Genomic DNA, 14936 nt, shown 5'->3' with positions numbered 1-14936 from the left:
AATGTTTTCCTTTTGTGTATTGCGTGTGTGTTCCCCGCAGACTCCCAGGCCTTTAAACATCATTAAACAAAACAACGGTGAGCAGATTATTAGGAGAAGAACAAGAAAGCGCCTTAACCCAGAGGCACTTCAGGCCGAGCAGCTCAACAAACAGCAGAGGGCCGGCAGTGAAGAGCAAGTCAATGGCAGCCCCTTAGAGAGGCGGTCAGAAGATCACTTAACTGAAGGTCACCAGAGAGAAATTCCGCTCCCCAGCCTGAGTAAATACGAAGCCCAGGGTTCATTGACTAAAAGCCATTCTGCTCAGCAGCCAGTCATGGTCAGCCAAACTCTGGATATTCACAAAAGGATGCAACCTTTGCACATTCAGATAAAAAGTCCTCAGGAAAGTACTGGAGACCCAGGAAATAGTTCATCCGTATCTGAAGGGAAAGGAAGTTCTGAGAGAGGCAGTCCCATAGAAAAGTACATGAGACCCGCGAAGCACCCAAATTATTCACCACCAGGCAGCCCTATTGAAAAGTACCAGTACCCCCTTTTTGGACTTCCCTTTGTACATAATGACTTCCAGAGTGAAGCTGATTGGCTGCGGTTCTGGAGTAAATATAAGCTCTCCGTTCCTGGGAATCCGCACTACTTGAGTCACGTGCCTGGCCTACCAAATCCTTGCCAAAACTATGTGCCTTACCCCACCTTCAATCTGCCTCCTCACTTTTCAGCTGTTGGATCAGACAATGACATTCCTCTAGATTTGGCGATCAAGCATTCCAGACCTGGGCCAACTGCAAACGGTGCCTCCAAGGAGAAAACGAAGGCACCATCAAATGTAAAAAATGAAGGTCCCTTGAATGTAGTAAAAACAGAGAAAGTTGATAGAAGTACTCAAGATGAACTTTCAACAAAATGTGTGCACTGTGGCATTGTCTTTCTGGATGAAGTGATGTATGCTTTGCATATGAGTTGCCATGGTGACAGTGGACCTTTCCAGTGCAGCATATGCCAGCATCTTTGCACGGACAAATATGACTTCACAACTCATATCCAGAGGGGCCTGCATAGGAACAATGCACAAGTGGAAAAAAATGGAAAACCTAAAGAGTAAAACCTTAGCACTTAGCACAATTAAATAGAAATAGGTTTTCTTGATGGGAATTCAATAGCTTGTAATGTCTTATGAAGACCTATTTAAAAAAAAATACTTCATAGAGCCTGCCTTATCCAACATGAAATTCCCTTCTTTTATTATTCTTTCTTTTGATGAGTAGGTTACCAAGATTAAAAAGTGAGACAAATGGTCAGTGAGAAAAAAATGGAAGATGGTATAGGGTCCTGTTTAGAACCTAGTAGGTCAGAACCATCTTGGTGAATGTGTACTATGGAAACCATCCATAAGAAGTATCACCAGACTATAATTATTATGTTTGTAAAGAAAGAGATCAAAGCTGTCTAGAATTTGGAAGGGTTTACATATTATGATCCTAAAGCAGTATTGGGCTGGCCATTGGCCCATTTGTTCAAAAACCATAAATTGTTGCCTCAATTTTGAAGTGTCTTGAAATCCTAGGCAGATGAGGAGAAATCTAATCTCCAGGGCAGTGAAAGGAAAATGGCACCTTCCTGGATGAGAATTCTCTCATTGATCATGTTTCGAATTTAGACCTAGCAATGCGAGCTGTGGTTAGGCTTGGGGAGAGAACAGCGGGAAAAGTGACAATGATTTTGGCCAGCCCTGCCTGTACATACACATGCACACCCTCTCTGATATTTTTGTCCTTTAGATGTTCAAATACTCCTTTCAAAAATAGTCCTCTTGTTTGCAATTTAGGGTCATTTTGTCCAAATATATACGCATTTTTAAAAACAATGTCCTCAGTGCTTACGTAGTAATTTTATTTTAGCCAGATCTTTTCTTTCTTGTATGTGATGAACCAGTTTGGGTTTGTTTTTTAAGCTTCCTCTTGGTCACTAATCTCACTTGGCACGTTCTAACTAAAGGGATCCCCTCCGTTCAAAAGACTAGATGGATACAAAAGTTCAGACCATGGGCTTCATTGGTTTAGAACACATGGTATTTCTCCACAAGGTAACCTGCTGTATTTATTTATTTTCTTCTGGTTTAAGTATAATTTCCAAACTTTGTGGTCAGGCAGCGTCTAAAGTTACGTTACCACAGACTGACAGTTGGTATATGTACCAATCAATCCCTTCATTAGATTTATACAGGTTTAGTTAAGTAGCATTAAATAGGATTCTTAGAAGTTTGCTCTTCATAGTACTTTTAATACATAAGGCTTTGTAAAACTATCCATGAAGGGAAAGCCTCAGCATAACTGCTCAGGGAAATAGGGCTAAATAACTGAACATTAAATAATTGGTTAAAGGTGCTGTTAGTCGAGCCTCAATGCTTGCTACACAGATGTATGTACAAGGACTGACTTTAATAATTTGCATTATATTGTCCCAACCAGTAGTTTATTTTTTGCCACGGAGATGTAGAAGATATTACAAGCTACTGGATGCACTGTCAGATTAACTTATTTCATTAAAGAAGTTGGGAGAACAAATAGGAAAAAAAAAACCTTATTTTTCTAGTAAATATTAATGTATTACATTTCAAATAATGGTGCCTGACATATTGAATAATTATTTTCTACAGTGTACGTATGCAACAAAGATATTCCATCATGCATTAGAGTCAGTTCTGGCTCTGCCTAGCTGTTTACATTTGCAAATGTAGCAAACAAGGTAATGAAGCAACTATTTCTATTGCGGTAGATATCTTTTGTGTGTGTGTGTGTGTGTGTGTGTGTGTGTGCATTAAAGTTGTAAACGGTAACATGAAACAAATGAAAGTTCTTGATATAATGGTATGGAAAACAAGAAGGAAATGAAAATATTTTTATGCCTACTTAGGAAAAAAAGGGTAGCACTATTCATTCCAAGTACTTTTTTTTTTTTAATTTTTAAGCTCTTAACTCACATTGTTATGCTTAAAGTGATAAACATATATCCTCTTTTTATTGCTTTGTCTATGTTTCAGATGAAACATTTCAGAAATTATTTTGATAAGTGCTGCTGGAATCTGCAGCACTGATGTTTTTATTGCATTCTGTAGTCGCATTTGCACTCCATTTTTACATTAATTCGCAGTTGCTTTGTATTGTTTTGTTTTGTTTGGGTTTTGTTTCTTTTTCACAGTGCCAGGTCTTCGTTTCTTTAAATGGATGGCAGGTAGAGTTCAACCAGTTTGTGACTGTTGTAGTGAATGAAGTTAAAAATGTCTTTCTGATGTTGTGTTGTCATTTCCATTCTTGCATTTTCATTTTCATGTTAAAAAAAAAAGAAAAGAGAGAGAGAGAGAAAGAAAGAAATCAGGACTAAGACTTCTGCTTCAGTTTCATTTTTAAAGGGTCCTATTCCAATCTTACCTGTCAAGTAGCTCTAATATAATTCACATGAACTGAGATAGAGAGGTGGAATGAGGGGCTTGGACATTCAAATTGTGTGATGTCATTTATCTTTCTTAGGAATTTTGATGAATGCATCTCAAAATGTACAGGCAGATTGGAGAGGTGGTGATTAAAGATCTAAACAAGAGGAGATTTCCCAAACAACAAAACTATATTTAATTTTTTTAGCGAAAGGACTAGAAACAAAGTGCACTGTGGCAATCTGCAAGTAACATGATATGTGGACTGCTCAAATCAGAAAATACCCGAAGTTTGGTTAACTTGGGCAATAGTACAGGTATGACTTTTTGGGCAAAACTACTCCTTAAGCAGTTTCTCCAGTGTGTCAGACACAAGTAGGTTGTTCTTTTTTGGTATATATGTCTTTTTTTTAATCTGTTTTTTTTGTTTTTGTTTTTATTTTTCTCAGACAGACAAGTAGTAATGGTTAGCAATGGAAATACATATCACTATTCTTGGAATATTTATGGTCAGTCTACTTTTGGTAGAATATTCTTAGATAGCATTGACACAATAGATCTTATTCCGTATTCCTTTATTATTGATTATTTTATTTTATTTTTCCCATATTTTGATGGGGAAGAGGTTGGGCTATTAAAAAAGATGAAAATTTATCACAACACTAAAATACCTCTTATTTTTTTGACTTATGAAAGCCTTTGTTCCAGCTCTCAAAATATATTACAAAACTGATTGGTTAGTATCTTTATTTTTATTTGGGTTTAAGATTTCTGAATCATTTTGTCTTAAATTATGATTTTAAATGAGCTATTTAGGTACTTAACTTTTTTTTTTTTTTTTTGAGGACTTTCAAAATGACTTAGGAATTTCCCCTCTTGGAAAAGGCTTTCCCTATGATAAAAACTATACGCCAGCTAAAATTGTATGTCATTTAAAAACTGTAAGTCTTTTAAAAGTACATGTCCATATTCTGAATTGGGCTTTGGATCAAACTTTAGGCCAAAACCAGCTCATGCATTCTCATTCTCCTTTTTCTCACTCTTTCTCTCTTCACCTCTCACCCATATATTCATATTGTTGTTTGGGATAGAAAAATCATAAAGAGCCAGCCCACCTCAGAAGACTGTGGATTGAGAGACACTACATGACTCTTAAGTATATGAGAAAAGGATGGAGCTCTCACGGTTAACACGTTAATAACTCTGTAGTTCAAAAGGAAAAGAGTGTGCCCATTCTTTCTATATGACATATTGAGATGTTCTTTTAAAAAATCAACTTTTAAGATAGTGATGTTTTCTTCTAAACTGTTCTCTTTTAGTAAAGGTAGTTTTTAGAAAGCAAGCATGGGGATTTTTTCTAAGGTAACATTAATGAGAAGAAGAAAAAAAGTGATTATCTTTAACAGCTCTTTGTTGAAGCCTGTGGTAGCACATTATGTTTATGATTGCACATGTGCACATAATCTATGATGATCCAATGCAAATACAGCTCCAAAAATATTAAATGTATATGTTTTTTTAAAATGCCTGAGGATATATGTTTTTCTTAATTAATTGAAGAGTATCAGTACTGCTACTAAAATAATGATTAGCCTCCTCCTGTGTGGCTACAAAACATCACCAGGTGACCTGTCTTAAGACCTCTGAATTGCCTGCCTGTTTAGTAAGTGAACATGAACACAATTCTAGAGAGAGAAGATCTGACAGCCCGCGGTGGAAGCATGAAGGAGCTGGTGGTCAGCTTCTGTGCCATATGCCAGCTTTTTGCCTAAAGTTTACTTTGAGCTCGCAGCTTCCTGTCTTTGGGTTGAGAGCCATGACCAAAAAAAATGCGAGGCATCTTTGGTGAGTGAGTAGGTGAAAGCTTGCTGACTGTCCTAGATCACAGGAGAAAATGGAGGAATTGAAATCCAACCTGAATGTGAGACTAAAGATGCTAACCAAAGGTAGGTACTACTAAGTGGAATTCTATCAGCAGGCAACTGTAAATGAGAAGAGCATAGAAAGACATGCACCGGGACTTGGAAGGGCTGTGTTATTTTCCCAAAGAAAGACTTGGCCAAGGGCAGAAGGCATGGCTTCTTTGCAGTGCACTTCCTTTTGGTTTTCAGTTAGCGTTTCATAGACAGCGGACCCACGTGTTCCTGCTAGCGGTCAATGGTTTAGAAAACATCAACAGTTATCTGCAGTAATTAGGACCTATGGAAGATGCTAGGTTGAAGTGTGTCAAGTCAGGGATGAAGAAAATGTGAAATTCAACATTGGTCCACACATGGAAACTGGATAATGTATGCTCACATGTTGTTCTCTTGAAAAATAGAGCTAGAAGCTTCACTCCGTCCTACACCAGAGAAAAGCAGGAGTAACTTTACAAGGAAATAACGTTTAGCCTTTCTTCATCAGAGAAAATGGTCCCTCAAGACCCATGAGTCCCAAAACTGTATACTGATTTTTTACCCCTGGTTTTTTGTTTTTAATTGTATGACCTGCAACAAATCACTTTTTTCTTTTTGTGCCTCAGGTTCCTCACCTGTAAAATGGAAAAAAAAATATATTAATAATAATAATATTAATAATAATAATAATAATGGTAATGTAGTACTTGTTTGTAAAGCACTTTGAGATCCTTGGTTGAAAGGCACCATGGGAGTGCCAAGTATTATTATATGGCCAAGGGGCTTATTTAAACTCTCAGTTCCCAAGGGCCAGGAAAGGTTGGGGTCATTTTTATTAAAGATGAGCTGTAAATATCATAATTAGGCAGCCTATAGCGTTGACTATGAAGAGGCAAAACTATTACAAGGCTGATAAAACCATAGTTTCTTAATGGCTACCAACAGGGCAAGTATCACAGTAAGAAATGCCAAATTTCTTTGGGTGACAACATGAATAATTTGGGGGGGTGGGATGGGATGGGAAACATCTCAAAATGCCAATGTAAAATTCACCTACAGCAATATTCACCAGCAGAAAATGTCTTTCATATGGAATGATTTCATGTTGCTAAGAAAAAATTCAATTTGTAGTCCTGATTTGAATACTAGAATGTTGGCTATAATAGTTCTGTTCTTACAACACATGGAATTTTTTTTTTTTGTTTTATTTAATTTTGTTTTCATAGTGCATGTTCATTTCTACTCACAAACATGTTCTTGGTGTATTTCTTATGCAAACAATCTTCAGGCAGCAAAGATGTCTGTTACATCTAAACTTGAATAATAAAGTTTTACCACCAGTTATACATAATGGTGTTGGTATGTTTTATATGGATTCACTTTCATCCATGTAGCAATAGGAAATTCAGACCATTGTAACATATAGACAGGTTCTGATGAATTGAGACGGTGAAATCAAATCACCATTTTCAAAACAATATGACTAAGACTGAAAAAGCCTGGATTCTCTCAACTTGTTTTGTTTTGCTTTGCTTTTTTTTTCCCTTTAACCAATCAATCTCTTATTGATAGATTTTGTGTAAAAAAAAAATTATACAAGTTTTCTTTAGGAAGATTAACAATAAAAATTGTGTTTATTTCAAAAACATTTACTGAGTATCACGTATTGAGTGTCGAGTATTGGGAAATGATTGTTACAATATGTAAAAAATCCTGCTTTTGAAGTCTAAGTTTGAATTCAATTTAGTATACCCACATGAATATGATGTGAAGATCTTGATAAATCATCTCAAGAAGTTTATGTTAATATATTACATGCCTTGTGTGTTGCCTTAAGATGAAATTAATCAGAGAGGTTTCTGGAAGGTTGATTTTGAAAGAGAGAGGAGGCAGAAGAAAACTAGGTAGGCAAAGAAGACTCACCCAAATGTTTATGGCCAGAAGGAAAAACACAAAAAGGACAGGATGTAAAGTATATAAATAACTCCTTGCTTCAGAAGATTTATTTTGGAAATTTCGAATTAATTAGTGTTTACCCTCCTAGCCCAATCTTCACTTCTCATTTTTGTGAACCCAAATTAACAAATCCTTTATTTTTTCTAGTTCTTTCTCTTTTCCCCTGTTTTGAAAACAGCAGAGTAAAGGCTTTGAGGGGCTGATCATAATGGTAATAAGCTTGTTTCACAGCTGGAGGCAACATTCTCTAGATAAGAGTGTAATAAGAACACTTAATGTGATTTGTTTTCCTTATATAGAATTTGATTCTTCTCTCAGGGAAGACTTTTCAGGTAAAGTTAAATACACTTTATTCTCACCCAGGACTGTCAGAATCCCATTCAAGGAGAACTATGTGCCCATCAGCTCTTTACCATAGTTTGAGGGGAGGGAAGAAGAGTGAATCAGCGTGGACATCCCCCCCTCACATTTTGGTATCCCATATCCGGGCTGGGGTCAGAAACTCAGTGCACAAAAGGAGCAGGCAAGTGGCCTGTGTGGGTGAAGCCAGGAACTCTATATAAAGGTAGCCTTTCCTCAGCTCTAAGAATATTGCCAAGCTGACCTGTGTTCCCAGATTTGCAGTTTTCAAGAACATCTGGACAAAGGAATTTTCTATGAAATCTAATTTTGAATGTCAGTGACTGACCTTTTTTTTTTTAATACCGCAAGCCAAACAAAACACTTCTTCAGAATACATTCCACCCCTAGACAGGCAGAGTGTGAGCCCTGGAGCGTGAACAATAGTGAACTCTGGTAACTGGCAGGGAGGAAATTGGGCAAAAGGCTGAGGTTAGCTGTGGCTCCTCTGGGTTTTGTCTCAGGTCCCAGTGCCTCACCAGCTCTGCCAGGAAACCCGAAAGCACTGTGGCAGCACCTGCCTGACTCTTTCGCAGCCAAATTTGCTGAAGACGAAAAACATTTGCACAGAAGAGAAAAAAGCCCTATTTTTTTTAGCATACTGCTAATTACTTTGTACTTTTGTTCTCCATCTTTGTAACCCCAAGTACAAGTTTTCTTTCTTTTTTTTTTTTTTTTAACACACTGGTAGGAACAAAGAAATCTCAAAAACTATTCAAAGTTGCTAAAATTAATGTCCAGTAATGTCCAAGATGTCCTTATTTTCCTCTCCAGGTCATATTTTAGAGTAAAAATAACAGGGCTAGAAAAGTAAAGAATAACAGTAGATAGGAAGGGAGGGGCTTTTTCATGTTATGTAGAGTTGATCGTTTTCATGTTATGTAGAATTTCTTTAAATAAAAATAGGTAATTTGTATATGAAATCTTATTGTTAGATTTATAATGCTGTTCTCCAATATACTCAGGATGTCAGTTCTGAAAGCCATTTTTCATAAATGTTGTAGTACAGTTGACCCTTGAACAACATGGATTTGAACTGCATGGGTTCACTTGTATGTGGATTTTTTTTAATAGTAAATAACCATAGTACTGCATGATCCATGGTTGGTTGAATCTGCGGAGGAAGAACCTCAGATATGAAGGGATCGTGGATGTGTTGGGCCAACTATAAATTATGGGTGGATTTTCAACTGCACAGAGGGTCAGCACTGTAAAACCCCAGTTGTTCAAGGGTCAATTGTATTTATATAAAATACTTTACGTGAGGTAACAACCCATTCACCCAACTTCCTGCTCAATAATTAACAAATATTAACTTTTTCCTTCAGGTAAGCAATAGAAACCAGGAGAGCAAGGATTATTAGAAAGTATAATAGAAATTCTTTAAATTATTTCCATAAATGGAAGGTACATTTCCAAGTTAAAGAAATTTTAACTTATAGCACTAAACTATAAGCAATTTCCCAGGAATATTTTTGAACTCAAAATCCACCAATACATAACAGGCATTTTCTCAGAACTGGTACCATCTCTTACATGAAAGCAGTTTACACATCAGTCAGTTTTTATTTTGGTTTTTTTTTTTTTTTTTTCTTTTTTTTTTTGGCCACGCCACATGGCCTGCAGGATCTTAGTTCCCTGACCAGGGATGGAACCCATGCTCCCTGCGGTGGAAGTTCAGAGTCTTAACCACTGGACCTCCAGGGAAGTCCCCATCAGTCAGTTTTTAGAGTTAGTGTAATATGCAAGCAATGGTATTTTCTTCAGAGCTTCAATTTCCTTAGATATTTTCTTTCTATATAGCATACATAACCTAATGAATCGATGTATCCTAAAAAGCATACAGTGAGTTTACAAAGCTCAATTTGATATCATGATGGTTTGTTCTCTATAATTTTATCTTTTATAATTGCCTTGATGATTTTTTTTTTTCTCTAATGAAATGATCACTGTCGTTGTTTTGCTGGTTGTTGGTGATGACATGCTGTACAAACCCAGGCTTCATGCATTCATTCAACAAATATTAATGGAGCTTTCCCTATGTACCAGGGATTATTCCAGACATTTGGACTATTTAAAAAAAAAAAAAAAAAAGACCAAAACTCCTGTTTCTGCGGGAGGGAGAGAGACAAAAAACATACATATACAATAAACAAATTATAATATAAATAAAATTTTATGTTAGAAGGTAATAAATGCTCTAGAGAAGAAAGTAAAGCAGAATGAAAGGGAGATGAGTGGCTACTTGTCATATTCAATAAGCTACACAACAGTTCAGCCCTCATTTGAGCCAAGACTTAAAGGAAGGACCGGTAGAATGCACAGCTGGTGCAGCGGCCCTCAGGTGAGAGAGTATACCTGGTGAGTCTGAGGAAGAGCAAGGAGGCCATTGTGGTCCAGGCAGAGTAAGCTGGGGAGAGTATTTAGAAATTCACTCAGAGACAAACACTGATGTGGGAGGAAAGCAGATCATTTAGGACACCGTAAGCCACCTCGAGGATAGTGGCTTTCCTTCTGTATGAAGCAGGGACGTATCTTCGTGTTTCGAGCAGAAGAGTCTTACTTGATTTGTGTTTTAATGGGACTCTCCTGTGCTTGACATAAATCAGGGGAGGTACTTATGGAATAAATCATAAAAGGAGAGAAACCAGGAGACAGGTTGGAAGCTAGTTCAGTAATTTCTGCAAGAGATGTAAGGGGCAGAAGAGCAGTTAAAATTCCACAGATCGTTTGAGGACGTAGAACCAACTAGATTGCCTGGATGTAGCATGTGAGAGAAAGAGAAGAGTCAAGAAATAGGCTAAGATTTTTGGTCTGAGCCACTGGAAGAACAGATTTGATTGATCAAGTTGGGAGAGTGGAAGGAAAGAAGTTAAATTTAGGACAAACTAAAGTCTAAGGTCCAAACAGAAAGGTCCAACAGACTATTAGGTCTATGAGTCTAGAGTGTGGAGTTGGAGAGGCATTAGCATATAGACGCTATTTAAAATCATGAGACTCACTGAGATAATCTAGGGAGTAAACAATTAGAGAAGAAAATATACCCAAAACTTGTAATCAGGGAAAGGAGACACAGAAACTGAGGGAGGAGCCCCTGAGGTAAAAGGAAAATTAAGATACCTTGGAAACCAAGGAAAACAAAAATGTATCATGAAGGAGGGAGTGACTGACCTTGGAAGATACTGCTGATAGGTCAAGTAGGATAAATACAGAGGATTGGCCATTAGCTTTAGCAACGTGAAGGCCACCAGCAGGCTGGGCTGTATAATGTGCGGGGCCCAGAGCAAATTGTTCAAAATTTAAGAATTTCAGGATGGTGACATCAGAGCATTAAACGAAGCTCAGGGCTCTGGGCAAGCTGCACTGGTTACATGCCCATGAAGCTGGCCCTGGTCAATGGTGACATTGACTGGAGCAGTTTATTTGGAGGGGTGGGTGTGACAGCCTGATAGAGTAAATGTAAGAGAATAGGAAGAGGTTTGGAGAACTGAGTGAGTGTAGAAACAATTTGGGGAGCTTTGCTGTAAAGAAGATCAGACAAAAAAAGGTGATAACTGACAGATGTTGAAATCAGTAGAAAGGTTTTTTTTTTCTGTTTTAAGGTGGGCGAATTAAGAACATGTTCCTTTGCTAAGTGAAGGCTCATTCATCTTCAGCAGAGAGAGGAAAAAGTAGTTCTTTAATAGGTGAGTAGGTGAAAGGAGATAGACTCTTATGCCCAAGTGGAGAGGATGGCTTTAGAAAAGAAAGGAATAATTCTCACCTTCATAGTCACAGTTGGCAAAGCAGACTATGTAGACCCAGATGTCGGTACATGTGTGGATGTGATTGTGGAGTCCCCGAAAGCTCGATTTTCTTGATGAAATGTTTTTCTTGTGGCACTGCTGTTCTTATTACTCGAGTCAGAACTCCAAAGCACTCCGTTCAGAAACAAGGCAATTTATACATTAAATAAGCAAAGATAGTTTCCTTACATCCCAGTGGTGTTTTTGGATATTTGGGTAAAGTCAGAAAACTGTCACTTTACTGAAGATGGTATTTGAATCTCACTTCAAAAACTGTTCCTATAAAAATTTCCCCCAACATATTGATTTTGTTTAGTTAGTTCAAAATATTATTTCTCATTTTCTTAATTCTACTTTTAAAAAGACAGCATGCACTTAGTTATGCTAATAAGGATCACCACAGGAAGTATAGCATTCTTAGTTTCTCTTAATACCATCTTATAAATTCCTGAAGATACCCCCAATAAAAGGCAGGTTTTTACTAAGTTTTCCTTGTGACTGTGATTGATTTTTTGAGTGAATTAATTTATGTTTGTTGAGTACTGATTCTGGACCCAGAACTGTGCAAGACCAGTAAAAGACATAAAAGAGGTTTAAAATGGGTGCATACTTCTGAATTTTTCCACAAATGTACAGGCATACCTCAGAGATACTGCGGATTTGGTTCCAGACCACCTCAATAAAGTGAATATTGCATAAATTGAGTCAGATGAGTTTTTTGGTTCCTGGTGCATGTAAAAGTTATGTGTATACTATTCTGTAGTCTAAGTGTGCAATAAATTATGTCTAAAACAAGGTACATACCTTAATTAATACTTTATTGCTAAAAAATGCTAACCATCACCTGAACTTTCAGCAAGTCATAATCTTTTTGCAATACAACATCAAAGATCACTGATCACAGATCACCTTAACAAATATAATCATAATGAAAAAGTTTAAAATACTGCAAGAGTTACCAAAGTGTGACTCAGAGACATGAAGTGACCAAATGCTGTTGGAAAAATGGTGCCAATAGAGTTGCTCGCATGAGGGTTGCCACAAATCTTCAGTTTGCAAAAGACGCAATATCTGCCAAGCACAATAAAGCAAAGGGCAATAAAACGAGGTATGCCTGTACAGCGATTAAGTTTTAAGGTTGCTTCATTATAAATCTTTTCTCATGTGAGAGTATTTTCTGAACTTTAGTTGTTGCATTTCATTTCATTGTTGATTTTAATATCCTTGACAAAAAGTCTTCCCATTATCTTAATAAAATTTTATTGAAATTTTAGGAGAAACTCATCTATTATTATTCTTCTATGAATTTTAAAAATGAGATAATATATTCGGTGGAAAGGCTTTGGTATTTGATAACAGTACCAGTTTTATGTAACTTCTTAGTTAACGGTGTAACTTCTAAGAAAGCGCTTCAGGGTTGATATCTTACCTTAGATATCTAATAGGGTAAAAATCAAAACTTGAAAACTGAAATCAAGTGATGACCCACAGATGTTTTAAACAATGAAATTGGTTTCGTTTTTCCTACAATGTATAGCTCTTTAACTTGTAATCCCACAATCAGGCAGTGCAATTTTATCGATGAGTTTTCCTTGCCAAACAGCAGCTGTCTGTGCTCTGTAATCCAGCAATCACACTTCCTGCGTGCAAGCAAACTTTAAGCTAAAGCAAGCCGCTCCATAGGCAATGGTAAGTCTTTACCATCATTGGAGAGCGTGATTACAGTAGGTTGCCTGATCCCCTTACATGACTGACCAATGATGGCAATTTCAATATTCTCAAATGCAGTGGAAAATCTTTTTTTCTGAGTGGATGCCAGCTGGCCCTGATTTCCCAGACAGTCTTACATTTAAAGACCACAGTTAAGCTTTCCTTGATATGTTTGGTCGAAGCTGTCCACAGCAAAAGCATGGGGAAGCCTTTCTCACTTGATGCTTTTGTGTCTTTGGCCATCTATGCTCCTGTCAAATACTATCACCTTACTAGCATCTTAACATCCAAAAGGAAATGAATTGTCATTTGCTTTTGAAGACACTGGATTCTTAGTGATGCATAGTTTTCTTTGCCATTGTAAACCTTATGTCATGAAACTAGTGTGGTATAATACAAACACAACCTCCAGGAGCATTTTCTTTGATTGAAATCAGGGGCCTTAACAACTTAGACTCTGAGCAGACATATTTTCATTTCAATTAATTAATTTCAAAATAAATGCATCATTTTAACAAGGCCCACTCCTGAATGTCTCTTTGCTAGACGATACTCACATGCACTCAAGTATTGAACCGCTAAAACTTCCTCTTTTTAACCTTCCTGCCCCCAACCACTTTAACCTCAAAAACAAACTCTAAAATGTTTTTAAATTAACAAGAACTGTTCTTTCAAGACAAACACCAATATGCAGTTCTGTTGCTAGTTAAATTCAGTTATAGAATGGTCTTTTACATAGAAATAGATTTTCAATATTTCTTAAAGGTATAAACACCAGAGTAAAGAGTACTGCCTATTGACACACGCCATTGTCCGTGATGATTTTTGATAATTGATCATTTTAAGATGGACCAAGGCAATATAAATCAACATTTTATAAGCATTAAGACATTGAGTCATGTTTTAAATTTCTTCGGTCTGAAAGGAAGACACGAAAGATAACGAAAACAGCAAAAAGCTATAACCTTAAAAGTTGTTTTAACTTGCTGACTTCTAATTTGGGCACAATTTTCATGGAATTCTTGGAAGGTTTTTATAAACAGTTCCCATGATATCAAAAACTTGAGGTACTAATAATGAATGTTTAGGATCCAATCAGCCATCAAAGAGATTCTTTTCCTTTTTTAAACTGTGTTTTTTCTCCTAAAGGCATGTTTGTTTATTGACTATGTTTATTAATAGAAATAAATACATGGTGATACTTTGCATTTTGGCAAGTCAGTTTACATATAATCAGCCATTTACCACTTACCAAACATACAAAGTTTACAAAAGCAGACAACCAGGGCAATCTACTCTGTCTTACTATATGCATAAAGAGCAAAGGCTGGCTGGTTCTCCAGGGCTTCTATATAGATTTTTTCGTACAAAGAATTGAGCTCTGCAGCTTCTAGACACCTGTTAATTTTCTATTTCCCAGATGACTAAATCAACTTGACCTTATCCACACACATTTCTAGAAATTCTGTTGGTTATGGGCACCATCTTTACAGATGGGATCCTCATGTATGGAGTTCCATCATGATGGGTTTGATGTTAAATAAAATAACTAGATCATTATTTAATTTTCAGATTGTCAAAACATAACTTCAAATGTAACAAACAACAAAAACATCATTCTCACAGGCAGAGTGAACACAAGCAAAAGTTTTAATTAACTCATTAAAGAGGGAACCAGCAATATGACAAAGCTGGTTCAAAAAAGGATATGAAAGACTGAAAAAAAAAGAATGATGAAATAAGATTGCTAAATTAGATGCA

The 14936-nt window shown here is 36.7% G+C and overlaps 1 protein-coding gene across 6 annotated transcripts in view; it reads left to right on the top strand.

Moving 5' to 3' along the window:
• The window catches only part of TRPS1 (transcriptional repressor GATA binding 1), a 253448-nt gene extending 249317 nt beyond the window's left edge, over positions 1-4131 (top strand). For all 6 annotated transcript variants that reach the window (XM_068525872.1, XM_068525870.1, XM_068525867.1 and 3 more), the window contains one exon: positions 41-4131. In XM_068525872.1, the coding sequence (XP_068381973.1) occupies positions 41-1102 (1062 nt within the window). In that variant the 3' untranslated portion in view covers positions 1103-4131. The remainder of the gene's footprint in view (positions 1-40) is intronic.
• Positions 4132-14936: the final 10805 nt, after the last annotated feature.

The sequence above is a fragment of the Eschrichtius robustus genome, chromosome 17 (assembly GCF_028021215.1).
Source record: "Eschrichtius robustus isolate mEscRob2 chromosome 17, mEscRob2.pri, whole genome shotgun sequence".
NCBI lineage: Eukaryota > Metazoa > Chordata > Mammalia > Artiodactyla > Eschrichtiidae > Eschrichtius > Eschrichtius robustus.
Note: the sequence above shows the minus strand (reverse complement) of the source record. Positions and strands in the feature narration are given on the sequence as shown.